This window comes from Prinia subflava, chromosome 12 (genome assembly GCF_021018805.1).
Source record: "Prinia subflava isolate CZ2003 ecotype Zambia chromosome 12, Cam_Psub_1.2, whole genome shotgun sequence".
Classification (NCBI taxonomy): domain Eukaryota; kingdom Metazoa; phylum Chordata; class Aves; order Passeriformes; family Cisticolidae; genus Prinia; species Prinia subflava.
In genome coordinates, this window is record NC_086258.1 from 14,377,732 (window position 1) to 14,399,386 (window position 21,655).

General features: G+C 40.6%; 1 protein-coding gene across 3 annotated transcripts in view; it reads right to left on the reverse strand.

Moving 5' to 3' along the window:
• Positions 1 to 238: 238 nt before the first annotated feature.
• Positions 239 to 21,655, reverse strand: part of HELZ (helicase with zinc finger) — an 85,033-nt gene continuing 63,616 nt past the window's right edge. For all 3 annotated transcript variants that reach the window (XM_063409069.1, XM_063409068.1, XM_063409066.1), the window contains 10 exons: positions 20,320 to 20,524; positions 16,376 to 16,427; positions 15,385 to 15,578; positions 12,850 to 13,057; positions 11,987 to 12,063; positions 11,208 to 11,784; positions 10,595 to 10,835; positions 8,927 to 9,431; positions 5,818 to 6,067; positions 239 to 2,807 (listed from right to left, as the gene is read on the reverse strand). In XM_063409069.1, the coding sequence (XP_063265139.1) occupies positions 2,476 to 2,807; positions 5,818 to 6,067; positions 8,927 to 9,431; positions 10,595 to 10,835; positions 11,208 to 11,784; positions 11,987 to 12,063; positions 12,850 to 13,057; positions 15,385 to 15,578; positions 16,376 to 16,427; positions 20,320 to 20,524 (2,641 nt within the window). In that variant the 3' untranslated portion in view covers positions 239 to 2,475. The remainder of the gene's footprint in view (positions 2,808 to 5,817; positions 6,068 to 8,926; positions 9,432 to 10,594; positions 10,836 to 11,207; positions 11,785 to 11,986; positions 12,064 to 12,849; positions 13,058 to 15,384; positions 15,579 to 16,375; positions 16,428 to 20,319; positions 20,525 to 21,655) is intronic.

Here is a 21,655-nt window from a genome sequence, read left to right on the forward strand (position 1 = left end):
TGTTCAGTCAGATCATCTCTATCATATCATCCTCAAATTACTGGGTGAGAGCACTTAGGAAAATTTAGCACCAAAACCAGCTGGGGTTTTCATAAAGTTAAAGAACTGAAATTCTAAGTCAGAGAGAAAAGGGGATTTTATCTGTAATTTTTTCAGTGTAGATAAAATACCAGTGTAAAACAGAGTAAAATGTGGTGAGATGTGACCATCTCCCCCTTAACTGATTGACAGATAGCAGTAAATGAACAAGTGATGTTTATTAGTTGAATATTCAATATTAAATGGTGAACAGAATCAAAAGGCTGCTCCATAGGACTGAGTGACTTTGAAACCCCTGAAATCACCAAATGCTGACTTGGGGATGTGGAGTGCTTTGGATCTCTGCTCTGCCAGTCCTGCTCCTCCCTCCACTGGATCCTCACCTCAGCTCTGCCAGTGAATTTTCCATGGGCTGATTCCTGCAGTCAGCAGCTTGGCAAAAACCACTGAACAGCAGCTCTGCTTGATTCAAGGTTGCAGAATTTGGCCTCTCCTCATTTTTGGGTTGTCTGGGTTCCATGCCCTGCGCAGAACTTGGCAGAGCCTGTCCCCTCCCCAGCATTGTTTGTTTGGTATAATATTAGGAAATAAATTAAGGAGTTACACGAGCTTTGCTTTACAGCAAAAAGAAGGAAAATGTTTCCAGATAAGTTTCTGAATCATAACCCAGCAAAGATTTATAATAAAAAATTTATATGCAACCCTCTGCAGTGTGCTGAGTTTAAATCAACCCCATTACATAATGACCCTTGTCTTAACACATGAAGTCAAATACAAAAAAAAAAAAAATAAATTAAACTGATTGTAACTAGAGCAAAAATCTGATTGAAGAGAGCAGCAGCCATGGACAGCTGGACAAATCTGAAATTGCCCCCTCACAGCTCTAAAATTTCAATTCCTGCAGGTAATAAGTGGAGGAATTCTGAACTACACCCAGCTCATCCCTGTAAACCAGTTCCCAGATTTAAAGTTATTTCAAGTGTAAAAGGAGGATTAAGGAGAAATAAAGGGGAAACTCTACAACCCCCTCTGGAGCTCCCCGGGACAGTGTGCAAGACCAGGAATCTTTATCCACAAATCTTCTGAATTCTCATTCACATTTGCTTCTTTAATTTTTTTTTTAATCTCCCATTATTAATTTTTCAGACTGGATTCCTTAAAGGCCAGGTTCACAGAGATAAATAATCTGGCAACCACTCTGATCCCCAGAAGATTTCGATTAATTTGGATACAGCTTTGACAAACATTAAATCTCTTCTTTAATGATGTTCCTCAAACAAAACAGTTAGCAAAATATCTGAATTTCCTTGTATAATGTCACATTTTAATGTAAACATCAAATAATGTACCAAAAGTTTTACCGGAAAAAAAAAAAAAAAAAATTAAAGCGGCACAATTCTTTATACCACTGGAGAAGAGGGGAGGAAAAAGCCAGATTACAAACATTTACACATGCATAGTGGAAAAAAAATTAAACAAACAAACAAAAAAAGTATTTTACTAAATTCACGCATTTTTTTTAAAATAGTTATTAAATCTACTAAGCACCAACATACCTAAAAATTTATTTTCAGCTTCATGATTCATTTAAAAAACCTATCAAATTAACTTTTCAAACAAGCTTATATTATTAGCTTGTCCAAAAATAAAATGTAGAGTTTTTTGGGTTTTTTGTTAATTTTTTTCTCCTTTTTTCGATTTTTTTAATATTTTTTTTAAGTATACCAATACTTTTATCTGAATGTTTCCAAACAATGGCATAGGTGTCTGCAAAGAATGCCTTTACTTTACCCTACAGTGGATGGAAAATACAATACCACATCATACAGAATCTAAAACTATAAAAGTCTGAGAATGCAGCATCCCTTCACAAAAAAGCTGATAAAACTGAAATTATTTAGAAGATGCTGCACCTTTATTAAAAAAAAAAAAATTAAATGAATTTAAGCAGAAATAACATACATTTTTACATTAACTGGCCATTTCTGGTACAGAAACCCAGCATAGTATGCTAATGTTATTGAATAAATGTAAATGCTACTTACAATCTTCTTAAATACAATTTAGACAAACTTTTTTTTCCTTTTTTTTCTTTTTCCTTTTTTTTTTTTCCTTTTTTTCAAGTTGTACAGGTAATCTCTCAGCTGCTAGTTTAATGCAACATATCATTAACATTACACAAATTAAAAAATAACACGTGTGTGTCTTCCTACAGAAAAGCTTCCAAAAACCCGACCCACATCAAAAAATGCAAAATAATGGAATATAATTAAAAAAAAATAATTAGTTGCAAGTCTAGCAGCAAAGCAATTAAGTGAGGATATATTTACCAATATAAACAAAAGGGAATATTTGCAACTACAGGTGAAGCCCCGACTATCTTAAATCTACCGACACAAATAAAAATTAAATTTCTCTCTAAAAAAAATAATCTGATTATTTAAAATAGGAGTAAAAGCCATTGCTACCTGATGAACTACCTAGGCTAAGTTCCTGAAACAAGGACAGGGGGTCGCTGTTCTTTTTTGTCTGCTCGGGAGGAGGTTTGGGCTTGGGGGGAGCCCGCAGGGCGCTGGCGTAGGACATGACGGGTTTGGTGGCGCCCGTGGGCTGGGGGCTGCTGCTGTTGGACTCCACCAGCTGCTTGTTGGGCATCAGAGGGGGGAACTGGCCCAGATGCTGCAGCACGTTGTAGTTGAAGGAGTTGGAGAGCTGCAGGTTGTCGGCCTTCAGGTGTTCCTCCGGGGGCTTGGCGGCCTTCGGGGGAGCTGTGAGGGAGAAAGAAGAGTTGGAGCTGTGACTCAGCCCATGCACCTGCAGCAAGCCCAAAGGCAGAGCTGCACCACCCCTCTGGGAACTCCTCCCACAGCCCCATCTGCCGTGTTTAGTCACTCTGAGAGTGAAGTTCGTGGAATGACACAATCCCAGGATGTGGAAGGGACCTTGCAGCTCGTCCTCCTCCATCCCCTGCCACAGGCAGAGACACCAGAGCAGCTCCAAGCCCCATCCACCCCGGCCTCGAGGTGATGTAACCTCACTCCCAGCTCCTGGATCAGGCAGCAGCAGCACAAGGCTGACAAAACCAAACACATCGTGGTGTGTTTGTGCCCTGCAGCTGAAACCCCAAACCTGCAATTCCGCACAGCGGATTCCCCGCCCGCGCTGACGGGAAGCTGCTTCCGAACGGGATCTGCTCTAATTTGAGCACTTTATCCACTGAGACAGCACAAAGAGTATTTCATTCTTCTTGCTTTACAGCTTAATAGGCTAAAATTAAAATTTACAGCACCATATATAATTCATTCTCCAACAGCAATTCAGAGTCCTGAATGCCAACCAACTAATTATTGGTATTTCAGGCTGAATGCATTCCTGCTAATTGATATGTTCTTGCTCCACATTTAACAACTCCTGTAACTATCAGAAAAAATGGTGCTTTAAACCATAGGTATAAAACTGCTTTCAAGTGAATTTCCTGAATCCTAATGAGGTCCCTTACTTTTGTCTGGAGAATTGTGCTGTCTTGCACAGCTAGAGAGACACTGCACTGAAACACAGCTCCATGTTCTGTCTGCAATAGTCTAGGAACTGGGCAACAGATACATTCTGTAATTATTTCAGCCTTTAATCACATAATGTTATTTTTAAAGTGCATGTACAAAAATGTAGCACCAAATGATTGCAAAAGTAGAAAAACATAAAGTTTCTCACTGGAAGGGTCAAACACAGGCTTCTGCTTTTTATAGAGCACTCAAAAAAAAACCCAACAAACCCCAAAACTAACCCATAGAAGAATGGATATGGAAAGAACACAAGCAAAGCAATTTTGTTAGGGTTGCTATGATTCAACAAAAAACAAACAACCCAGAACACGAGCAAAAAACCTCCCAAAATAACCACAGCACTCAAGAGAAGACAAGGAATGACAAGCGGGGCCAGAGGTGAAAGCTGTGTGTGGTAGAGGTGTCTAAGAGAAGGAAAAATATGAAATATACATCTCAAATAAGAACTTAAATCACTTTTTTTCCATCAACAGAAAAAGCAATGCGTATCAAACTCCCAAATTGCAATTTTAGGAAGTGCCTGCATAGAAGAACCCTGAGCAATTGCCAGCAGCTCTCCCTGTGCTCCATAAATCCCTGATCCAGCCCAGCACTGGTGGCACAGCACGGCCGTGCAGGAGGGATCAGCCCTGGAGTCAGGGTCACTCCCTGTCCACAGGGCTCTCACAGCATCACATTCTCACGGGGCTTTATTTCAGGGATAAAAACCAACAGTAACGAGAGCAGTGCAGTTACTGGTCATTAACCCTTAGCTCTATAAAGCACATTTGGGCTGTAAATATGATCACAGGCAGTGAGCTGTAAATGGGGAAAGCCACAGCAGCTGTAAAATGGAGATGTGTTTGCATGAATCATTAGATACAGGGCTCTGTTTCGTATACATTTATTGACAAAACAGAAACCAAGCTTAACTACAATAAAAAAACATTTCATTGCAAACGCAGTTACCGGTGAGAACTTGATATTTTCACTTAAAATTTAGTATTTGACAGTAAATGTGTGTATATGGTACTTTTTACATACACATCTGTCCTGTGAGGACTTTACTCACAAACAGGCTCTGAAGCTTTTCACTAAAGCAAAGAAATGTGGGACTGGCTGACCCCAACATAAACGTGCCAGAGTTCCTGAGCTCCTCTTAGATAAAACCACGGAGTTTGGAGAGCAACTCTGTGTGAGCAATTCAGTGATGAATGCCACATAATACTGTGCATTCAGCTCCTTGATTTGCAGTAAAAATAGAAATGGATTGAAGGAGGTGCCCTGAGCTTGAAGCTTTGAACTTAGCATGAAAGATGCTGCCATAAATATGGGTTTGCAAAACAACATTTTCACATTTTGGAAATTAAAAGGCACATTAGGAATTTAATTCTCGAGTGCTGTCTCTGATATAAAGAGCTTTTCTCATTCATTCTACACTGCATGCTCCTACTTCAGAATTACTAAGAAATTACAAGTTGTTTTACGTTTATAAAGTTTGATGAAAAGCAATTAAATCTTTTAAGGCAAATAAAACCAGCTTATAAATATTTTTCCACATTATTAAGTGGTTTTAATATCCACACTGGAATACTGTTTGCATTTTTATTAATTTTGCTTTTAAATTACCACTGGAGATTCTTAAAGTAAAATCACAGGGAAGAAGCTGTACTATCCCGGTAATTTTGTTTTTCAAAAACACAAGAAATACGGAGAACAGAAGAAGAGTAGTTGAACTGCTCCAGCTCTCTCCTTGCAAGCTTTTTGTCATCTCTGAAAAGTTAATTTAGTTTCTGTCTGCTCAATCAATCAGCACTGCTGCTACCACCAGGGAAGCCACGTTCCACTGAGATCCTTCCACGGTGAGAGAGAGTTTAAACTCGTCACTCCTTTGATGAAGTACCAGAATTTACTAGAGAAATGCTGAGAGCACTAATTCAGTTTATGTGTTGCTCCCTCAGACTGTAATACCCACACAAAATATCACTGATTCTGGAAACAAATCATCTATCTAGCAAATAAATCCCACCAGTCACCTCAGCTCCCTGCAGCACTTGAAGCCACTGCAGGAGACTTTGTGGCTTTAGTGGAGCTTTTGGAGAAGACTGAGAAGCAGCATTGCTGAAAAGCAGGATGGCAACAAGACACGGGAATATTCCAAGCAAACCTTTAACAACTGAAAGGAGAAATACTCCCAGAATCTTTGCCTGGGGTGGTTTTGGGAAGCTGTACCCACCTAGCAGCTCCCGGGGCGGCACGGCTCTGCTGGCTCCGTTGCATGGAATGTTGGGGTAGGGGGCAGAGGAGGAGGAGTTCACCCACAGCTCAGGGGAGGAGTAGTTGAATGCCTGGTTACTGTGGTCCTGAAGCTCTTTACACTGACCAAGACTGTCTTGAGGAGTGCTTAATTCTTCAGAACAAGCCTGGACTGAACTAGAGGAAATTCTTCTTTGGTACAACGGCCTGCCTGGTCCTCTTGGTTCATACTGTGAACAAAAAAAAAAAAAAAAAATAAGCCATAAAATAGCCTTTTGCTCTTTTGATTCAGCTGCATGTACCAAATACCATTCCCCATTCAATATTTTCCCTGAAATGTCTTACCAAAAAAAAAAAAAAAAACCTTAGTTCTTTGCATTTACAAAAACACTAATACATTTCAAGCTGTATGTTGTATACTGCAGTCATTGATAACATATTTTGATGACACAAAATAGAGAATTTTAAAGGAAGCACAAAGAACAACAACTGAGATTTCTTAATTCTTATCAACCTTTACATCTCACACTCCTGGGTGGGCGTTGGATCACACAGTGAGGAGGAAGATATCCAGCACTTACAGACGAAGCAAAGAAACACACAAGAGCAAGAAAAAAATGTTCTCACAACGCAGGCAGGAAAAAAATGGCTTTTCCTTTTCCAAAGGATAAATTAGTGACTTGTACACCAGGATCTGGGGAAGGAGGATACATCTGTATACTGGATTTTGTACATACAAAACAAATGCTCTGGAGAAGCGAGTGCCCTCAGGAGAAATAATGCAGAGAATTTTATCTGAAACCACAGAAATTATTTGCTTCCATAAACCCTGTAGATCATGTAGATGAAAACGGCAGGAGCTCCATCAATTAACCTGTGGGCTTCAAGAGTTCAGATTTAAGGGCCCTCTAAGCTTTCTCAAGATTCAAAGCAAGTCTGTTGCATTACAGTTTATTTTTAACAATAAATACAGAATTTATTCCCATCTGCACTGCCTAACAAGAGCACCAATAACAGAAAAGTCAAACAGGTAAATCTAGACTTGGTAAAAGGGTAAAAAAACATCCTAATGGAATGTCATAAGAAATTAGCTAAACAAACATCAAATAACTTGCTTGCAGAGTCCAACTATTGTTATTATATCATCTACAAAAAATAGACAGGGGAAAAAAGTGTATGAAAGGAACCTGTTATATCTTATTTCAGTTGCCACAATCAAGGGATCAACACTTGGATATCCTGACAATCCACTCCTCTAAGGAAATTCTTCTTCAACAACAAAAACAAACAAAAAAGATTCATAAATTACTGCCCAAATCAACCCTAAAAGTATACATTCATTGAGTTTAAAAGGGCTATTTTGGTAAGCAATCAGGAATTTATCAAAGTTCTGGACACTTGCGAGTACAGAACCAGACAGAATAACTCCAGTATTCCCTTTGATGTGCAGTTCAGATCTGGTTTGACTAAACACATGCAAAAGCTTTCAAGTACCAAGTCAATTAACAGCTTTATAAATAGTGATTGAGGAAACAGTTTAGTAAGGATACCAAAAGTCAAGAAATCTGCCCTGACAAGAGCCTTGTCTGAGGGACACCTCTTAAAAATACACATTAAACCCCATTTTGATTTCTTTGTGCATTCAGTCCTACCTGCCAGCTGAAGCAGCACTTTTGGAAAGTTTATGAGCAAGTCTCTGTCTTGTAACACTTTTACTGCATTTGGCATTTCTGTCACATATTTTGAAAGGAAGAAGAAACAAGAACTAAACCGAATTTGCACTAATTACATAAAGGCTCACTCTATTTGTCTTCAGATAGCAGGAGCTGTCACAAGCTCTATAGGAATATTTATTGGTTTATTACTGCTGAAAAGCCATTGTTCCTACGTCCTGCTGTACTGACAGCATTAACTGTTGTCACAAAGTATTTGATTTTATACAGGGTGGTATGACTTAATGGACTGAGACATCAAATTTCTAAATGTCTATAAACCCAAACCTTACTATAGCTCTGGCTGGGCCTGAGGACTCCATTAACCTCTCTGGATCTGTGTAAGACAGAAATTTGTAAAATGCACTGGAATTCAATTTAGGTATTTTTCTCAGGCTCAAAAACTAAATACTTTCTGTTTTCAGAAGCTGAAAGACAAATTAAATATGTATTGTGTGAGACAGCGATGAGCAAGGCTCCCTTCCCCAGCTTCTGTAAAAACCTTCACAGAAATGCATCACAGAACAAGCCACTTATGTACAAATATTGGATTACATGCAGTCAGTGAGAATATTAATTCTCACATTCCTGGAATGCAACCTGGCTTCAGGATACTCCGTGCTTGTACATCATACACTCCTCAGCACCTCAGAGTCCAACAGGGATTAAAACCTGTTCAAAACACGTCCTGTCCTAGTTGTGTGTGCTGGCACAGTCTGCATCTCACAGCAGATGAGATTTACTGGAGATTTACATCCCTGAGAGCCCAGCACAAGAGGATGGAGAGGGTCAGAGCAGGGGTGTGCTGGAGCCAGCCTCAGGCAGCACAGTCTAAAATTCCCAGTGCCCAGGATTCCTACAGTCTCTGATTTCCAACACACAGCCCCCACAATACACGATGCCTTTGTATCAAATTCGTGCAGGCAGGGTGGGATTAGGAAATCAGGTTTTGGATCGTGTTGGAACAACTGTACAGCTCTGGTCTCCTGTGAGAAATAACTCAAGCACGTTCACAGCTCAGCACTGAGTCAAGTGGCTGGGCCATTCCAGCTGACTGTCCACAGCTTCCACCTGGGCTGTGGTTGATTTTCACTGCAGATAAATGACATGGACACACAGAGCAACACAACCACAAAAACTCAGAGTAACATTCCAAAAGCCACGGCTTCCCATTTAACAGAGAAAATGTTACACCTGCAGTGATGAGAACCACGGATCTGCTCAGGGTGAAGAGCAGAAACGCAGAGAACAATTCCACCTCACAGAAATTCCCACTGTGAGCTCTTAATGCGTGAGGTGTTTTGCATTCATGACCACTTCACAACATAATTTGATATTAAGACGACAGGACAAGTGCAGGGCAGACAGAACACCCACCTCTTCTAAGCTGTGGAGCGAAGAGGCAGAAACCGCTCGAGATGCGAGCGGATGAAATGGCTCCTGACCGACTGCGTGCTGATGATTCTGGATTTGTATAAAAGGGCTTTGCTGCGACCTGTGGGGCAGTGGAGGTATTCCATAGTGAAAGCCCTGCCCCAGGAGGTGATTCTGCTGCAGGTTAGCGTAAGTCCAGGACCCATCAGGTTGCAGGTATTTCAAGGGAGACGGGGCTATGTGTTCGGATGGCATTGAGAAAGGGGGGTTGTACATTTGGGGTAAATGCTGCTGGAACGCCGGGTTAGCGGGCAGTTCAATGTCTCTGCTGCTCTCGGTGAAGGTGGGGAAGTGGTTGGAGTTACAGGAAGGAGAGGGGAGTGCTGGTGGGCTCCGGGGCTGCACTTGTCTGTATTGCAGCAGTCTGGACTGCGGGGGCGGCATCTCGGCCACGTCGCGGCTCTCGCTGGGATCGCGGTGCGACAGCTCCCGCAGCAGGTCCTGGAACCTGCAGGGACACAACAACGGAGCCAGGAGAGAGGGGGGGAAAAAAAAAAAAGAAGTTTTGCTGAAATCTCGCTCTTTTTGAGGTACAGAAAAGTCAGAGAACAGAACACTGAATTTAAATATTCTCATCTTTGCGCTTACTGACCCTAACTTCAAAGGATGCGACTGAGCAATCAGAAATTAGGCACAAGAGGATTAATTGGATGAAATACCCACCTGAATCGTCTCAAAGTTTTAATAACTCTTGGGATTTCCTTTCCAGTCAGAAGAATCAATTTTTTGTTATCTCTTAAGAGACAACTAAAGGTAAGGATTTCCTGCTTTACTACACAAAGCAAAAAGTTCACATAGTTAAAGAAAATTTTAACCCCTTTCAAGGCAAAAGCCAGAACAATCAGGGACTCCCCTCACTCGCACAATATACTTTCAAATTTCTTCAAAAGGCCAATTCAATTCAGCACTTCAAAGAGTCAGCTAAGAGGGCATTTAGATGCTTTACCATGTCTATAACAAACCAGATGGAAAAGAAAGCATAGTGGGAGATGACAGTAAACAGAGGCAATTTAAAAATCCAGCCTTTCCAATACACATGATTAAAGTTGATGACCACTGGAACCATTTTTCTGTTGATGTCCAACAGCTTCCTTTCTTGCCCCCTAAAGCTCCATCTCACATACAAGCATTATTTTTTCAATCTGCTTTTAAAAGCAAAGGCTTTTTGAAAAGGAAGAAAAGTTTAGGCTTCACTAGGGAGCAGTGTTCAGGGAGGGGCTGTTTTGTTTCTTTTCAAGCACACAAATCTCAGACTGCCACTTCAAATTGAAGAATTTACAACTTAAATAGGCCTTAACTACACTCAGACACCTCTTTCATAAAAACACAAGGTTGTTACTCTCTATCCATTCCTTATTCCATAAATAACAGCGCTGAAAAGCTCCATAAAAATATTTTTCCACTACAGCTTTACTACCCAATATACTAACAGAATAAAGCATAACACATAACAAAAGCATCGTTGTAAGTCAGCCTGCCAACTATTTTAACCTTCATAATAACAGCAGCAAAAAGCAATACCTTTAAGTGCCTTGCACTTGATCACAGTGTTACAGATAGGTGCCCACTGCTCAATTTTACACAAGCTCTGATGACTCAGTAAACAAATACCTTGAATATGTTGCCTCTGTTTCATCTTCTGTATTACTGGCAAGTTTCCAGTTTGCCCTAACTTGCTGCTGTTGATGTAATCCAATTGGTTGCTGAGGAAGATGTGGTAGATGAGGATGGTGATGGTGTTGATATGGAATAGTGCCTTGACTGAGATAGGCATTATGTTCATTCCATTGCTGTAACCTGGCTTGTTGTTGCTGCCTTATTGTTTCCAAAGCTACATTTCCATGCATACGATCTATAAAAATAGTTTTAAAAAAAAATTTTATCTAATGCCCCTTTTTAAAGATCTTTATGTCAGAAAAAAAAAAATAATACTTTTTATACAGTTTATTCCAGGGTCTATTATACACTCACTGCATTGCAGTGCATAACCTGGTTATTTAAATCATATGGAAAATCATATAAACATGAATCTTCTAATAAAGTGCTGAATATTCAAACATGCCTCAAGCAGCAAATTATGCTCAATGACATTACTTATGGAAACTAACCCAACAATGACCCAATTCAGAGCAATACGCCTGAAAAAGGTAAATACCTCCTTCATTTTCACTTCAATGTAGTTATAATTGCACACTCTGAATTTAAATAAAGAAAAGTCACCTACCTAAAGTGTCCCCTAAGGGCATTCCTGACGGATTCTCTTCAATGAAGTTGTTCAAGTGGGTTGGCAGAACGGGGTTGTGCTGTGCAAGAGGCCTCAAAGGATTATTGACTTCTTGTAACAGAGGTGGGGGGTGTTGTTCTGAAATCACAGCATCTACAGCAGGAGAATGCGGTCGGTGGGGAATGGGATTATTAAAAAAGGACTGGCTGGGGCCTGCCTGGAAAGCAGGGGAAAGCTGCGAAGGTGGTGGAGGCTGCTGAGTCAAGTGATTATGCTGCTGAACTACCTGGCTCTGCTGGGGTGGCATTTGGTTGGGCTGCTCAGGCAAGTGATTTTGCTGCTGATTTAAGAGGTTTTGCTGCTGCTGCTGCTGCTGCAGAGGGTACGGCTGCCTCGGGAGCTGGGAGAGGTGCTGGAAGTGGCGGCTGGGCACCGCGAACTGGGAGTGGGGCGGGGTGAGGTGCAGGTTCAGCTGCCTGGGGTTGGGGCTGTCTTTGCGGTGGAATTTAGCGCTGGGGTAGCCAACGCTGGAGCGGGACTCCGGGCTTCTCTGCTGAGGGTTTGCTTCTAGATCAACCTGCGAAAGGAGAGGCAAAAGTTCGGAGAATTCGCATTTAAAAATATGAAATAAAACATTTCAGTTTGGCTAAATGAATGACTACATGTAATGATTAAATTCATTAAAAGAGAGCATGAAATAACAAGCAATCAAAAATACTCGAATCTCAAAAAAAATAAACAACCAAACCAAGCCAGAAACCCAGACAAGAGGAACCCACCTGCTTGGATTCCAGAGGTTTCTTCTCAGGTGTTCGAATTTTACTGATTTCAGGTCCAGCAGTGTTTTCACTTTTACCTAAAAACATTTACAAAATTATTAAGAAAAATTAGAAATTCTTTTAAAATCAGAATTATTTAGAAAAATTTTTATTTGGGCATTTTTTTTCCTCAGACACAGGAAAATTAATTTATTAGTATGGGATTTACAGCACCACAGACATTTAGAATCATCTACCTAAATAACACTTTCTCTTTAATCGCTACACTTGTTCATTAATCACCCCTAAGTAGTTATTTCCAATCAAGTTGGAAGGACATCAGCAGTACTGTGGAAGGGAGATGGAACTCTCAGCACTCCTCCCCAACTCCCACTCCTTCTGAATTGTCACCCTGGTTTTGAAGACTTTTCTAAGCCTTCTGTATTGTTCTTCATATTGGAGTCAGAAATTTGACTTTACCACACTTTCTACTATAAACAATGGCCGTGTTTTGCTAACTCTTTCATTGCTTACATATTTCTAGGTGGGAGGAGAAAGTTGATGATCAATGTGGATTGAGAGGTGGAATTCCATCCTCCAATCTATGGGCACCATAGGAAATGGATAAGATTGAGTTTTGTAAATAAACTCAGCCCTTTTTCCTGCTTTGCTCACCAGCGTGTCCTCGTGTAGTTCTTTTTGTGTCATCTGTGACATCAAATCTCACACTATCCCAGTTATTCTATTTGTAATGGCACATCCCAGGTCATTTCTGTGGATCCCTCCATTAGGGTGGAAAGGGCAGAAAGGACGGAGGAAGGAAAGTCCTTTCCACAAACCCAACCCGTCCCCAGAGCAGAGCAGAGCAGAGCAGAGGCACTGACCATTGCGAGTGTGTTCGTGCTGCTCCTTGTCCTGGTGTGGGAGCTGCTGCTGTCCTATGCTGACGGGGGAGTGGTGGCCCAGGCCGTAGGGGATGGGGGACCCTCGCCCGTGTGCCTGTAACAGGTTCATGTTATACGCCATGGCTGCTTGGTGAGTTATGAGCCGAGGGTCGACTGCAAACCTACCCTGATACCCCGTCCACGGTACCTGTGTGGTAAACAAAAATTAAAGGAAAAATTAAAAAAAAAAAAAAGAGAGATGTGGTCTGTTAAGGTACATTAAATTAAAGGCAGTGATAATGAGCATGCTGATATTAGGTCAGTGACAGGAGGTTTTCATGCACCACATGACCTGACACACTTACAGACAGCTGGTGCTGGGAGGGGAGAGCTGTAAGGGCAGGTAAATCAAGGGGCACAGACTTTCAAGGAGAACCCTGGGCAAAATATTTTCTATCAAAACCCACTCTTGTCTCAGTGGTTTCGAAGTTCGGAGAGAAAAGACTGATGGACAAATTGTAGTTTAATAAACTTCAGATTAATCTCTTCTCTAATTAAACAGAAATGAGTGAAATTCAAGCAGATACAAAGCCTTTTCTCCTGGTAGCTATGAGACATTGGGCTGTGGCTCGGTGAGGGGACAGAGAGAGAAGGCTCAAAGGTGAGGAGCAGACCTTGCAGCACCCAGTGCTGGGGTTCTGAGCCCACCTCTGCACCCACAGGACACCCAGGGAAGTCCCCAGGACCACTGGTGGAACCCAGGGAGTGCCCTCAGGTGAGCAGGGAGTGACACTCCCAAGTGTCTGTGCCACATGACACGAGTACTGCAGAACCAAAGCAAAATCCTCCTCCTGAAAGCAGCCAGAAAGTCAGGATTTTTTACTGGCTTCAATTTTATTCCTAAAAGGAATGCAAAGGAAGACAGCCCTGCATCAAATGAGTTCAATGTCATCCTGTGGGGAATTTATTAAAAGATGGGAAATACATGAAACAGAGGAGAGAGCAGGGAAAATTGTCCCCAACACCCAGGCTGCCAAAGCATCCTTTAGTGCTGGCAGCAGACAAACCTCCTCTAGCTTTTACCTTGGGCATGGAAACTGCATTAAACAAAGACATCATTTTATCTTCCACGAACATAAACACATTTTACTGCTTGTTTCAAGTGTAACAACTTTCATCCAATTCTTTTTTTAAATTACTATTTGCCCTTGAAATGTGCACTTTGAACTTCAGCTTTAGGCTACTATGGCATCTGTACAACCCTGAATCATCTCCAAGCTTCTTTTCAAAAGTAGCAGTCTCATTAGTACCTCAGTCTTCCCACTTAATTATTTAAAAATCTATCCTCAGGGAAGGTGAGTTCAAAATACTTGTTTTTAATACATTTCTTTTGATTGGAAACACATAAAAATATATTAACCTTGGAACAATAAGACAGAGCTTTTTAAATTTACCTTGGTTTGATATTAATATAATGTGAGCAAGCATGACAAAGATACAGCTGCTGGCCTTCTCACTGCATTTAAATTTATCCATCAAATGCAGATTTCTAGGAAGCTTGGAAAAAGGAAAATTCCTTGGCCTAGCAAAGAAAAGCAATTTACAGCTGCCAGCCGATCTAAGACACAAAACTGAAACTACAGCAAGTCCCCTATTCAGCATCCATAACCCAAATTACAACAGAGGACTCATAATCATTTTAAAAAAACCCAAATTAGCTGTATTCCAACATTTAGCATTATGAATGGAATTAAACACATCTGCATGTGTGGGTTCCACATCCTTCAGGAGCTGTGTACAGCACAGACGTGTTACTCCAAAAGCTTCTGCAGCCTTTGTACTTTCCTAGCATTTTCCTCCTGGAAAATGTTGACTGTGAAGGGTAAAAATAAAGCAGAGATTGCTCCTTTAATGTGTGTAAACTTTGGTGGGACAGTTTTATTTGTAATCCAAAATTCCATGCATAAATGTAGCCTAAAAGACCTGATTAGAGATCTTCATTCTGTTCCCAAATGTCATTAAGGGAAGGGATTGGAGAGGAAACTGGTTCACTAAGAGGTTCTGGAAGGGAAAAACATCCCATTATGCTTATTTTTCTTATCACTTCACTTCAGACACCTTACACTGCAGACTTCCAAAACTTGTAATTTAAGCTGTGCGATGCCAATAAAGAGAAACAAATTTGGTGTGAATCACTGAGGTCTCTCCAATGATTAAGAACTGAACCAGGCAAATAATTCAGAGGCAGGTGTCCCAAGTCAGATGAGACAGATTCCCCTGGCGTGCCTAAAACACACCAAATTACATGAACATGAAATTGCTTTTAGCCTGCCTGGAGTTATTTGGGGGAGCAAAGCTTTCAGGTTCTTATTTTCTGGTGGTCCTCTGCACTGCCACTCCTAAAGCCAGCAAAGCCCAAAGATTTGGAGTGCTAAAAAAAAACTGCATAAAATTCACTGTCTGATTTTGCCACACATTTATGTGCACACAACAACTGAGGTGGGGAGGGGGGAGAAACAGAAAATGATTTCTTACAGGCAAAGGCACAGACATGACCATATTTCCTCCATAGACAGCAGGTACATATAGAATACTTGTCCCAGTGTGTGGATCTATCCTTTGAACAGGACTTGGAGATTTCCCCAGATTGGGGTGAGGTCCCAGAGGAGGAGGGGGAGGAGTATATGCTCGGATAGGATTTCCAATTAGAACAGAAGGATTGGGCTGAACTGCAAATAAAGATAAAAATAAAAGATATATACATACAAAAAAGAACATGAAGATGACCGTTTCTTTGTTTTTTCATCCTAACAGCATCTATCTTTATAAAGTATGTGTTCAACTCTTTAACAGCACAGGTCTGATACACCAAGAGAAAGCATTAATCAAATCCACTATTCCATTTCAAAAATTTGAAGAGGCAGAAAATAAGAGTTGAGATACAGAGAAACCAGTAGCTGGTAAGTGCATTAATGAAAGAATGTCCCAAACCAATTAAATATGCTGACAGTCAGAGCTGCTGTTAAGCACTGCATCAAAAACTAAAATACCCTCTTTTCTTTAGCAGGGAAGACAAGCTCTAAACTAATGCTTTTCCAAATTAATAACAAAATTATTCAGCTGTTGCATGCTACCTTGCAAAGGTATGATCAGTTATATCTGGATGTATGACAGCACAACTTAACTTCAAAGTACCTCAGAAAACAGAGCATGCAAAATAATGTCCAAACCCTTTTAGTGCAAATACCCTGGTGCAGGGCTGTACATGATGAATTTCAAACACAGCTATTTTCCAAAGGCCAACAACTGTGTGTGTTAAGGCTTCAAAATATGTGCACACAACGCCTATAAAGGGAGAGCCTCGGAAATATCAAATGTCCACTTAGCAGTCTATGATCTGATTCCCACATGCAAACAGCAAATAAATGGCTTTCAAACAGAGAAGAGAGCAGATATTCAATCTATGTCAAACTACTGTCAGCTTCACTGGGCCAGGAATTCCCCCAGGAACTGCACAGACACTCACCAATTCCATCAGGTGGGAAATGGTCATTCTGGTTATGATGATGGACCTTGCCCTTTAAAGGAGAAAAAACAATAATAGTGAGCTTTGCATTCTTACACAAACCAAAGCTTTTTATTTCAAGTGAACATGATCATTAAACATAAAACAGTTGGGAAGGGATCAGCCCAACAGTTTATTGTTACACATTCAACCATCCAGTTCCACCACCTGACTATGAATTCACAAAGCTGGACACAAAACACCACTAATCCAATTAACCAGTGGGCCATTACAACTCCCTCTGGGAAAACTCTCTCCCAAGGCCCGTTTTCAGATGCAAAGAGAGTTACAGCAGATATTCTGAGTTTCTTTTCTCACCATTTTGTATCCCAGAGTCCCACATCTTTCAGGAGCAGCACCCAGGACCAATGTAACCCTCAGTACCCCTCTGCCACAGCAGCTTTATTGGGAGCAGGATCCATTTTCTGCTCCAGGCTCCAGCTCAAGAACGTTGGAGACAAAGGAGCTCCTGAGTTCCACTCAGTTGCTCACTCAGCCCCATGAGACATTGTCCCCTGCCCCATCTCATTTATCAGGTTCTGGGCTGTGGCTCCTCAGAAGAAAAATAAGGAGAATAAAGAACCCCAGTGCTCGAGGAAACTCTTCTTCCTTGGTGAACTGGGCATTAGAAAGGGATTTTAACAGACCTGAGTTATCCCTCCTACTTTTTCATGAGTTTGCAGCATCAACTAATTAGTTAATATTCATAAACTGTGAGCACATATTTCATTGCCAGTATGCTCCCAGGTCCTTTGCAGCACAGAAATGCTTTACTTAATCTGGACCTAAGTACATTCACAAATTTAAAATAAATCTAAAAACCCTTTGATGCTGCAAAACTTTTCTTGCCCAGGAGATAAGTCTAGGCAGTTTTCCAGCACTCTGAGCAAATTAGTCAGGGTACAAAGACAGGTTGTTTGACAATGTTGACTCATGCATAAACCAGATTAAAGAACTGGTCTCCAAATTTTCCTCTCATTTGAAAAATGAATTATGGAAAAATAAAATAATAATTTCTTTTCATTGCTGCACTTATACAAAGGAAGCCTGTTTATTCAACAGAGAAAGATTTATCTAAAAACATGGAGGAGCTACAGCCTTAATCACTCATGGACAGCACACAGCATTTCTGTATCTGTTATAATGTCAGAGGCAAGCAGCCTGAGCAGACAAACCTCTGCTTAACCTACCAAACCTGTATTTATTTTTTAAACTGAAATACCAAATAATTATCTAAGTTCATAAGAAAATTATGAGGTAAGTTTGTAAGAGGAGCTGTGCTGCTCAATGGGAGCTTCAGTATGTCCCTGTATCAGATTGGTGAATAAAAATGTACTGGGACCACCAGGAAGTTGGGGAAGGGAGTTGCTGCCTTTCTTTTTTCTTCAGAGTTTTGAAAGCTTAATGATTTTGCAACAGTGTGTTATGAACTCAATTGTCACCATTTCTCAAAGATTTTCACACAAGGCTCATGTCCCCACCCATCTCCAGAATACCTAAAGCTACCCTAGAAGTGATGGTGACTGCCAACACTGGAGCACAAATCCACTCAGTTTCCTCTAAAAACTCACTCCACCCTTGGAATATAAAAATCCACATTACATAAAGGCTCTCAGAGGAAGCCCAGACCAAGATTTGGGTGACTGCAGGCAGTTTTCAGCCTCGTCATCCCCTGGATCCCCCTCTAGTCAACAAACAGGAGTAGTGAGAGCTCTCCAGAGATTTATTCCGACCTGTGGCCCTCACTGACTGCAGGAAATGTCTGGGATGATGATGCACCCTGATTTAAGTGCCTGAATCCAGCCCAAAAGCTGGCAGGCAGCGAGTGGGAGGCAGGAAAGTTGTAAACTCAGAGCTTAATTTACTGTACGTGAAGTACCCCGAGGGAAACTCCGAGTTCTGGAAACTTTCCCTTTCCACATCATCACCTCCAATAAAGGCTGTCCCCATCCTGCTCCCAGCTCCCTCCCCACCAGCATGGGGAAGGCACTGCCCTCACTTCCATGCTGCCTGTTGGCCTCTCACACAGACAGGACTGAAACATTCTTCTTTCTTTAAAATCTACACAGCAAAAGAGGTTTTTAATGCCTTTGCATAAATCCAGGAGCAGTTCTGCTGAATAAGAAGAGCTGTTTGTGCAAAAGCACTTTTCAGCACATGTGAAGGACAAACCCTGACTTGCACTATGTTCATAAACTCGCCACAAAACACGGTATTGGAGACTGGTCTTATTTTTTGCTATAAAATAACACCAGCACTAGGTTTTAATCCTTCATTTTTAATGTTAAATACTGTGCTTGGGATGTCTATAATAAGCAAAACCAACCATCTGCTTTTGAAACTTGAGCAAAGGGAAATGTATCCCTGATCCCAGCTGTAGTCTCAGAATATTTGGTTATTACCTGCTCTGCTGTTACTGCACACACTCAATGGCATTCAGAGGGAAGGTTTTATTTAGAATTGTGATATAGGTGGTTTAAACACTTCAGATCTTAAGCTGAAAATAGAGTGCTGGCAGTTTGAACAGCACAAGGGCTTAGTTTACCAACAAACTAAAGCAAAATAAACAGAGCTGTCTACTTACAAGACTCTCACTTTCTCCAACACTCACTCCCCCTTTTTTCCTAAACTTACTAAACCTGCATTTTCAAGTACTTTTTTATTTTTCATTTAGGAAACTAAAAGTGTTAATAATGATGTTCTATTATTAAGGAAAAGACTGAAAAGCTCATGAAAAATGAGAGCACAGCAGTGGCTTTTAAAGACAATTTTGTAATTTCTGGTTTTCTCTAGGCCCAGTGTTTTGACACATGACTAGAAGCTTTAGAAATCTGCTGTTTGTTTCAGAAAGCAATGCGTGCATCTTGATGAAGAAACCAAATGTTCTCACTTACAAGCTCCCCATTGGGAAGGACTGCCAAAGAGAAGGCTTTCCTTTTTGTATTAAGAAAACCTGTCGTAAAGATTTCATTTCAGTGATACAGCCTGGAACAAAAATGCAAAGCTCTGGGAAATATGTACAGTTCTTCCTTCCTGTACACTGAGTTCATCACCAAGCTGACAACCTGTATTTCAGTTCCATCTCTAAACACAATTCAATTAAATTACAACCCAAATGATTTTGATATAAACTACAAAGAACTATTAAAATTGAATTCATTACTGATATATCACCCCCCCAAGAAAGCTCTAAAATTTAGTGTTGTTCTTTATCATCCTAAGGAAGTTATGTATTTTCATCACCTCTTCACCTGCTTTTATAGAAAGAGCTGATGAAATTACCACTCAGAGGTAATTTTATCTCTCTGCCCTCTCGATGCTAATGAAATCTGGTCTTCTGAAGGACATTACCACTGAGCTAATCTATGCAATAAACCAGTTTACAACATATTTTTAATTACATCAAAAAAAATCTTACATAACTTAAGCCCTTGAATTTTAAATGTGACTTTTAGACCAAACCAAATCCCTTTTGGCTATTATTCTGTTGGCTTCTTTTACTCTTTGTCACTGTCTGGATCAGCCAATTTTTTCTTGGGGTGCAGTCACAGCACAGCTTGGGACAGGGACTGGCCCTTGCTCAGAGGGTTTAATCTGGTTTATCTAAATCCTGAGTTTCCACAGCTAAAGTTCTCCAGGGTCACTGCAAAACTGCCAATGAATATGTCAGTGAGCCAAGGTGTGTTTTAGAAATAAAGGAAATAAAGCTTGGACAGCCCCAACCTGTATTGCTAAAAACTTTACAATCATACAAGTCAAGAGATTTCACTGGAAAATGTCGAGGATCCCTCTGCAATTTGCATTCATATCTGATTGCACTGATGCAATTTTAAAACAAACAGTTTTAAATTTGTTCCATAAAGCTTCCATGTTATTTCCCTGCAGTTTCTGACAGGACCCTTTACCTTAGGAGGTGACTGCTGCTGTTTGGTGGGGTTGGCCGAGTGCTGGTGCCGCAGGGCTCGGGGGATGAACTCGGGGGCCAGGGGGTTCAGCACGTAGGTTTTCTTTAATTCCAGGGCTTCCAGCTGAGCTTTGATCTGCTCAAACGTGATGCCATGAAGACTTTCATTCTCGTGGCACAGGGCGATAAACCTTTCCCAGAATTTCCTGTGGAAATGATTTTTAGAAGCAGTGAGGAAGGCTCAGTGGCTGTTATTAAAATGAAAACAGATTTAATGTAACTGTGGGACATTTTTATTTTTGTCTGTGCTCATTTTGCACCTCAACCCATCCACCCTGAACCTGCTCCCTGCAGCTGAACCCCACAGCACAGGGCAAAGCTCCCCAGCCATCCCAAATGGACACACAGCTCTGTCCCTGTCCATCAGGTCACAGCCCTGGCTGGGTACCACATTTAATATTAATTTAATATTAATTTAATATTAATTTAATATTAATTTAATATTAATTTAATATTAATTTAATATTAATTTAATATTAATTTAATATTAATGGACAGCTCCAACCCAGAACTTTTTCCTAGAAAACCAAAACCACCAAACTCAATGCTTAAAATTCAGGAATGTACGCGATTTAAGGCATTCATTGAAGCTCAAATAGTCACAGGAATTACACAGCTTCTCAGTCCCAGAAGATGTCAAGAACATTCTCTGAGTTTAGGCAGGTCCTTCAGTGTAACAAATACCACAGCTAACAAAAACCAAATACAAAAGGCTCAAGGTTTTGAGCATATCTCAAAACCACTCTTGTAAAACACTTCAGAGGCATGTGAAAAACGGTATTTTGGGGGGTTTCTAGAGATTCTTTGAGATCCTCTAGTGGAAAACAAACAAAACCATAAATGCTAATGTGTGTCAGATTCTTCTATAACATACAGAAGTATTTTTGAGCTAGGAAAACAACCATCAGATGATGCATGACTTGTCTATGAAAATTCTGTTTCCAACTTTTTGGAGGATAGAGGGATTATTTAAACCACGTAATAAAAGAACATTCCTCCCTGTCTTCTTTCTCATGACATGTCTTTCTACTGCTTTTCTAAAAAAACCCTTTTTTTTTGGTTAACATCCACAGCAGGATCTATACAAAATTTTACACTTATGATTTTTTTTTTTTTAACCTCAAAGGAACTTTTTGGGTGAAGTTACTGAAGCTTAAAAGATTATCTACAAAAGGTCTGAAGATGTGACTTTAAAAAAAAACCCAACAAACCTGACTGAGCTGTCTCTTTCAAAAACATCAAGAGTAAAGGTGTGCTTGACTGTAACTCCTGCTTGT